General features: G+C 52.9%; 1 protein-coding gene across 1 annotated transcript in view; it reads right to left on the reverse strand.

Annotated features, from left to right (window-relative positions):
• ZNF180 (zinc finger protein 180) overlaps positions 1–7123 on the reverse strand; it is a 51375-nt gene extending 44252 nt beyond the window's left edge. The window contains exons 1-2 of the mRNA XM_040634125.1: positions 6888–7123; positions 4035–4125 (exon numbers count right to left, since the gene is read on the reverse strand). Coding sequence (XP_040490059.1) covers positions 4035–4125; positions 6888–7048 — 252 coding nt within the window. The 5' untranslated portion in view covers positions 7049–7123. The remainder of the gene's footprint in view (positions 1–4034; positions 4126–6887) is intronic.
• Positions 7124–8287: the final 1164 nt, after the last annotated feature.

Raw genomic sequence — 8287 nt, forward strand, 5'->3', positions numbered from 1 at the left:
TGGGGTGCCTGGGTGGCTCAGTCGGTTAAGCGTCTGCCTTTGGCTCAGGTCGTGATCTCAGGGTCCTGGGATCGAGCCCTGCATCAGGCTCCCTGCTCACTGGGGAGTCTGCTTCTCCCTCTGATCCCCCCACCATGCTCTCTCTCTCGTATAAATCAATCAGTCAATCAAACTTTAAAAAAAGGAGAGGGGTGCCTGGGTGGCACAGCGGTTAGGCGTCTGCCTTCGGCTCGGGGCGTGATCCCGGCGTTATGGGATCGAGCCCCACGTCAGGCTCCTCCGCTGTGAGCCTGCTTCTTCCTCTCCCACTCCCCCTGCTTGTGTTCCCTCTCTCGCTGGCTGTCTCTATCTCTGTCGAATAAATACATAAAATCTTTAAAAAAATAAAAATAAAAATAAAATAAAAAAAGAAGAAGTGATGTTGTGTCACTTTTGCAATCAGATGATAAAAGACACTGTGGCTCCCACCTTGGCTGTGTGCAATTAAGCACTCCCTCTCTTCTCTCTCTCTTCTCTCTCAGGTCCTTTGCTCCAGGAGAAACCAGCTGCTGTGTTGTGTGCAGCTCTGGGGAGAGGTCTGTGTGGTGTGGAACTGAGGCCTCTTGCCAACAGCCACGTGAGTGAGCTGGCAAGGGGGGTCCTCCTACCCAGTCAAGCCTTCCGAAGAGAGCAGCCTGGGCCGACAAGCGACGGCAATTTACCGTCGTCGGAGACACTGAGCACCAGAAACACCCAGACACGCTGCTCCCAGGCCCCTGACCCTGAGAAACTATGTGTGATCATAAAAGTTGCTTGTTTTAAGCTGCTGAGCTTTGAGGTCTGAAACCACAGATGACTAATACAAGAAGGAAGATGTTTCTCTCTCCTGCGTAGCCTTGGAATATACAAGAAGTGCATTTCTGTGAGAACTAGGTCATCTTGCTCCCTGGCACCTCCCACGGGACCTTACTTACACTGGCTAGGCAATATGCGATGAAAGTAAAAATTATAATGAACAGATGGCTAGTTCAGTCGTGTAACAGAGAAAAAAATGGCAAAAGGACTACGAAGGTTCCCAGAAAAATACCCAAAGTCACTAGCTTAAAGTAGAACGCCAATGGTCACAATCGAAGCATGCTTTACTTGTAGCTTTGACAAAGTGTGAATGTACTTATGTAAATTAAATGCATCACTCCCTCTAAACCTCTTGCACATGCGTACAGTCGACCCTTGAACAACACCAACTTGAATTGCGTGGATCCGTTAATAACTGGATTTTTTTTCTGATAAATACAGTATGGTACTGTGAATGTATTTTTTTCTTCTTTATGATTTTCTTGGTAATATTTTCTTTACTCTAGCTTATTTTATTATAAAAATACAGCATATAATACATATAAGATAGAAAATATGTAGGGGTGCCCGGGTGGCTCAGTCCATTAAGTGTCTGCCTTCGGATCAGGTCGTGATCTTGGGGTCCTGGGATCAAGTCCCACATCGGGCTCTCTGCTCAGCGGGGAGTCCGCTTCTCCCTCCACCCCTCTCCCTGCCCATGCTCCCTCCCTCTCTCTCAAATAAATAAATACAATTTTTAAAAAAGTTACAAAATGGGCATTAGTTGATAGCTTATGTTATCTGTAAGACTTCTGGTCAACAGTATGCTATTAGTAGTTAAGGTTTGGGAGAGTCAAAAGTTAGACATGGATTTTCGACTATAAAGGGTGTCGGTGTCCCTAACCCCCACATTGCTCAAGGGTCAACTGTACAGGGAATCAGACAGAAGAACATTTACAGCAGTGCTATTTGTAACCGCAAACATGGAACACTAAATATCCATTTACAGTAAGCCCATAAATTCTGGGGCAAGAGGTGGAAATCTGGGCACCAGGCGGGCATATTGGTATCAGAACGTCACTGCTCCTAGGCCCTGACAGTGGATGGAAATAGGAGTATACGTGTGTAGGTCTCTACACACACACACACACACACACACACACACACACACACACCTCTACGTATTTCTACAGCTACATCTACTAAAAACCACGAGCCACATCAGTCCCCACAATCCCCACTGAACACTGAAGTTCATTCCACTGTTCCTCTTGCCACATCTGACTGAGAACCCTGCTCCCATGACCTTTATTATATTTACTCACCTGACCAACGCCCCTGTGAGTCACTCGTCTCCCATCCCCACTGCCGCTCCCTCTCCCACACAGATGCCCCTCGGCCCACCTGGACTTGGCCAAGGGGCCCTCCTCACCCTCCTCGGGCTCGGACTCTGCAGACAGGTGGCCTCTTCTCAGGGACTCACTCTCATGCGGTTTGGACTTGGGACTCCGTGTGGATGCCCTCGACTTCCAACCTGGGCTCGGGCTGTGATACCCCACCCTAGGCGACCCTCGTTAGTTGATAACCTCATCCTGCTTCAGCTGTGACGCACCACGCTGTGAGGTGCCCCCAACCCTGACATGGGTGTACATCTTACACCCCATGGGCCACTTTTTGCACAGACTCACGGCACTTGGGCTGTCTCCTCTGTGGATGCCCTTCTCACCTGCTCTGGCTCCGTCACCCCAAAGCAGATCCCCTTCCCCCAGACGGACACTCACCTCACCCCACTTGGGCTCTCTCGATGCCACCTTCCTCACCCTGTTTGGTCACTAGTCCCCCCCCACAGGGACACCCTCCTCACCCCACCGGAGGGAGCCCTCCCTCAACCGCAGACCCCTGCCCAGCTGTGCCCCACCTAATGGCTTCAGGATTGAACCGTTTAGGAAGGGGGAGGTGAAATTCTAACTGAACATTTTTAAGAAGCTACATGTTTTCAAAGAATATTTGTTGTAGGGAAATGCTTTAAATTGTTGATTTCTTAACCTTAAAATGTGCCGTACAGAAGCAGAAAATGATAGATAAGTAAATGAAAACATAAAGTCGCTTGGGGTGTAACTTGCACATAATCTTTGTTAACTGGCATATTTACAGTCTTCTAACACATTTTCTATACACACACAAACTACATCCCTTTTAAAAAAAAAACAACAATGATCTCTCCCAACACCCTGGGATTGAGTCCTGCACTGGGCTCCTTGCTCAGCGGGGAGCCTGCTTCTCCCTCTGCCTGCTGCTCCCCCTGCTTGTGCTCTGTCTTTCTCTCTCTCTGACAAATAAATAAATAAAATCTTTAAAAAAATAATAAAAATTTTAAAAAGATGATCATTTCTGGGGGCACCTGAGTGGTACAGTCAGTTAAGCATCTGACTCTTGTTTTCAGCTTGGGTCATGACCTCAGGGTCATGAGATCGAGCCCTGTATCAGGCCCCATGCTCAGCACGGAGTCTGCCTGGGATAAATGAATATTTAAAAAGAAAAAAAAAAGATGATCATTTCTAGGGGCATCTGGGTGGTGTAGTCAGTTAAGTGCCTGACTCTTGGTTTCGGCTCAGGTTGTGATCTCAGGGTCGTGAGATCGAGCCCTGCGTTGGGCTCTATGTTCAGCACAGAGTCTGCTTGGGATTCTCTCTCTCCCTCTCCCCCTGCTCACATGTGCTCTCTCTCCCTCTCTCTAAATAATCTTTAAAAAAAAAAAAAAGATGCTCATTTCTAAACATTATTTACTTAGCACAGATCCTACATAACTTTGTGCATCAGGAAATATGCATTATCACGTCACTGGCCACAGCATATTGCATTTCATGGCCTCCCCATAACTCTTTAACACTCCTGCCGCACGGCACATTCTCAAACAGTTTTTCCCATTACTCATTCCCAAGCAAATCTGAGAGCTGCTGGCCACAGCGGAATCAGTACTCAAAGAGCCTCTGATACAGGGTGCCAAATTCCTCCGGGGAAGAATGATCTGGGTTAAAAGGGTGAGGAAATGCAGGGAGCCTCCTAAAATGTAGTGTATCAAGTCGGGGGAGACCAAAAACCCCTAAAACACTGCAAAGAAGGGCCGGTCAGCTCCCACGCCTGCAGGGTTGGGCTGTGAGGCTTGGGCAGGAGCAAGCTCTAAGCTCTGGGTCTCCTTGAGGGAGGGAAGTTCCACTCACCTGCGCACAGGTCTTCAGGGGCTCTGGGGGCTTCTCATCCCGCTCTTCCATGCTCTCCTCCAGGCACAGGCAGAGGCCTGAGGGTCCCGAGCTGCAAGGGTAGAAGCCCTGAGAAGAGCATCCTGGCCCAGGTTCACCGTGGCGCCCCCCTCCCTGGATGAGTCTCTGCTTCCAGGACGCACTCCCCGTGGCAAGCTTGCATCTAGAGGTTTTTGCCTGAAAAGCTGTGCATGCAGCTAGAGTCCCTCAGTCCCTCTCCCAGGCCAAGACTCTGCAGCCCCAACCTGGTGTGGGGCTATGCCAGGCCTCTGGATGCCCTAACTGTAAGTCATGCCCAAACACAGCCTTCTGCCTTCCACCAAAATTGGCAGTACACGTCAGGTCCTCCCTGCCCCACTAGGTTCTGGGATCCTCGCAAATGCCCAGCACACCGAGGACCACCTAGTGTGCGCTCTTCCCCGCCAGGACCTGGATGTGCAGCCCTAAACCAGCACCCCTTCCTCGGGCAAGGAGCAGGGCTTCTGGGATTGACCACCCAGAATCACACTCCCTGACTGAATGCGTGAAGCTGGTGACACAGCCCCACCCCTCCCAGGATCCCACCCCTCCATTAACGTGGCCTGACCCTCTCACAACCTGTCATGAATCACCTCCCACTTCCTGCTCAAATAACCAAGCATATGCATGGAGCTTGGCTGCACCTGGGGCGTGGTGCCCCCACCATTCTGGGCTCCACTGGCCCCTACCAGAACAGCCCCAGCCGGATTCCCAGCCCCAAACCCGCCTGAGCCCTGAACACGTAGCTCAGACCTGGTCCCTCCACCAACACGGGTATCCTCAGGCCTGAATCAGCAGCAGAGCGGGCGTGGGCCTGGGAGCTTCCTGACACACCCCAGCACGTGCCACCCCCTCCAAGGCCCAGAACGTGGACCTCGGCTATCTTTGTGCCAGCTCGATATTTCTGGGTCTGAGACTAGAACAGCCCCTGGCAAATCCCAGCCCACACACCATCTTAGCATCTCTCCCTCTTACCCACACCCCCGTACCCCCACTGGATTCTCACTCCAACAATATAGTGTGGGCTCACAATGCGGCTGAACTTGCACAGACACCATTTCCTCCACCAACATCCACAGGCCCCTACGTGAGCCACACCTGCCCAGATTCCTGCCCAAATGTCCTTCTGGGCACCTGCTGCTTAGGGAGATCCTGTCTTCCCACCAACTTGGGTACCACCAGGCTGTGATTAGGGCACCCCCTGCACAAAGAACCCAGCACCCTCTAATCCCCACCTCCAGGCTGTTTCCAGTCCAAATACCCGTGTGTGTGTGTGCACGTGCGCGCGCACAAGGGGACATGGAGCAGCCCTAATCCTCTGCAACCCCAAATCTGCAGGTGCTCCCTCCACTCGCCTGGGCATCTCAGGCAGTACCAGAGTCCTAGGACCACCCATGTCTCCCCATTCTGCCCAAATGCCAGGCGTCCCAAGACCAGAACCTGCAGCTCCAGCAGCGACTGCACGGGGCCGCCCTCCTCGGTTCCCTCCTCTTGCTGGCACAACACAGAGCAGGCTCACACCGAGAATCTGCATCCGGGACCTGGGCCTTCCGCCAGCCCAAGGGTACTGTGCAGTCCCTGCTCCTGAGATGAGAAGCTGCATCTGCACCACAATACCCGGGATACCTCAAGTACTCAAGAGCCTCTGGAGGATTCCAGCGTCACCTGCCCCACTGCCTGTTCGCACACCAGAATATCAGAACACCCTAACGGTAGCTTGAGCAAAGAATTCCAGAGTCAGCCCTGGGACTTGTGCACTCACTGTCTGGGGGTTCTCAAGCTCATGACAGAGCAGCTCTCATGGGAACTGGGCCCTTTTGCTTCCTCCAGCCCAAATGTGAGCCCCTGGGTGCCACAGAGTACAGTCCCCTCCAGGTCCAAATCTGCAGCCCAGACTGTCCCTCTACCAACCTGGGCATTCTCGTGCCTGCAAGCAGAGTAGGCCCTGAGCAAAGGTTCTGGGAACGCCTACTTTGTGCTCATGCTCGCGGCACCCTGCTTCCTTACCAAACAGCTGTCAATTTCATGCAGCTGCTGCCGTTCTGTCCTTCGTGGACCAATCCTGCACCTGCAACCCAAAGTCTCCACCAGACTTGAATGGCCTAGAGCCCTGCGCTATCCTACCTGGGTCCCAGGATCACCAGTGCAAATTCCTACTTCCCATTCAAACACACCCCACGCCCCAGCACGTGCAGGGAGTGCTCCGCCTAGAAGCCGCCTCCCGGCCCTGGTCCCTCCTTTAAGGTAGGAGTCTGCAGCCCATCAACGATTCTCAGAGGGTTCGCTCAAGCAGCACTGCCTCTTCTGCAGCAAGAACGTGCAACTCAAACCTGGTCTCTCCACCACTCAGGGAGCCCCCGGGTCACCAAGCCAATGGCCCAGAATCTCACCTCCCATCTCATGCTTCCTACTCAAAATACAGGGATAGTGGCACAGTCCCTCTCCTCCAAATCTGCTATCAACCCAGGCTTCAGTCCTCATATCCTGCACTATACCGGCCTGGCACTGGAGGAGGGGAAGGCGGGATTTCCCCACATCTCTGCATATGGCCTGTCTTCACCAACCTGGGCATTCTCAGGCCTGGGACAAGAGCACTACCCGAACAAGCACTCGCTCATGCCCTCAGTCCCGAATCTGCAGCTGCACCAGTATCTCCACCTACTTCGCGGACCCGAGACTGAAGCGCCGCCCGCGAAGGTCCCAGGTCGCCCACCCAACACTCCCAACCCCACGTTCCCGCCTACGCCCTGCGCATGCGCGCACGGGACACCCAGCGCCGCCCCGCCCCTCACCGACCTGGGCGTCCACGGGCTCGCGGCCCAGGCCCGGCCTATTCCAGCTTCAGTGCCCGGTACAGCTCTGCGGCAGGACGAGGTCGGGCTAAGCAACCCCCTGCGCCGATTCTGCACACGACAGACTCGGGTTAAGTTAGTTCGGTCCCCTCCCCTAGTCAGCATCCGCAGAGCGGCTCGGCTGACATCCGAACCCAGGTGCGCGGCGACAGCAGCACCCGCGCCCGGGACAATGGCTGCGTTTCTGGCCGAACCCGGAAGTGCGTTTGGGCTCGGCGAGCCGGGACTACAATTCCCAGAAACCTCAGCGGCGCCGGCGGCGATAGGCGGGAGTCCAGCACCTCCCGGAGGCGAGCGTGGGGATTACGGCTAGACGCGTCTGGTTGGGTAGCTGCTGGGGGCTGCGACTGTGTGCGTCCTAGTTTCTGTGGGGCGCCCAGACGAGGAGCAGGACCTGGAGGCCCAGGCGTACATGCGGGGGCAGTGGCTGACTTGGAAAAGGCTGGCCTGGGACCGCCTGGACGGTCCCCTCCCGGGCTCCCGCTGCTTTGTCAGACCCTTGGCGCGCCGTCTCCTTTTCGGTCCTCAAGCCCAAAGATAGTGGCTACAAGCCCGTTACACAGTCCGGGGAGCTGCTGTCAAGTCCTTCAAGAATCTGACTTGCTGATATGTTTTTGTCGCTCATGATGGTAAAATAGCAAGAATCGTTTTGTTTTTTAAATAGAGTTCTTTCTCTGCCTATAAGACTTTAAGGATCTGGTCTCTAACCCTCCCCTTCGCTTTTTGCCCCATCTCCTGACCATTTTTCTCTCTCCGTTGCGGCCACGCTGGCCTTTCCACCTTCTCCGGCAACTCCATTAGGCTCCCCCTTCGGGACCTTTGCACGTGCTTGTTTTTCATGCTGGCTGGCAGACTCTTCCTTTGAGAATTCCCCTCGATTCTGGCCATCTGGTCTTTAGACAGATGTCACTTTCTCACGGGCATTCCCCTATTAACGTTGTAAACTTGCAAACAAACCCTTCACTCCCCCACATACTCCCTGCCTCCCTCCTCACTTTATTTATTCTCTAGAGAACTTCTTACTATCTAACATATTTTGTAGGTATTTATTTGGTCTGCTGTGTATCTGCTTTCACCATGAGACTATCAATTGCACAGGGGGAAAGATTTGTATTTACTTTGATTAGTGCCGTATCCCCAGCATCCTAAGGTACCTGGCACATAATAGACGCTCAATAAATATTCGGTTTGTTTTGAATAAATAAAGATTCCTGGCCCTTTGTTAAACACATTAACATCTCCTTAACTGGGACAATCACCCTGTGAGAAAACAGCGATGTTTATTTTCACCCCACCAGGGAGAAGCTGACAATGGAGCCCTGCTGTATGAAAATATGGCATTTT

This window comes from Ursus maritimus, unplaced genomic scaffold (assembly GCF_017311325.1).
Source record: "Ursus maritimus isolate PB19 unplaced genomic scaffold, ASM1731132v1 scaffold_19, whole genome shotgun sequence".
Taxonomy (NCBI): Eukaryota; Metazoa; Chordata; class Mammalia; order Carnivora; family Ursidae; genus Ursus; species Ursus maritimus.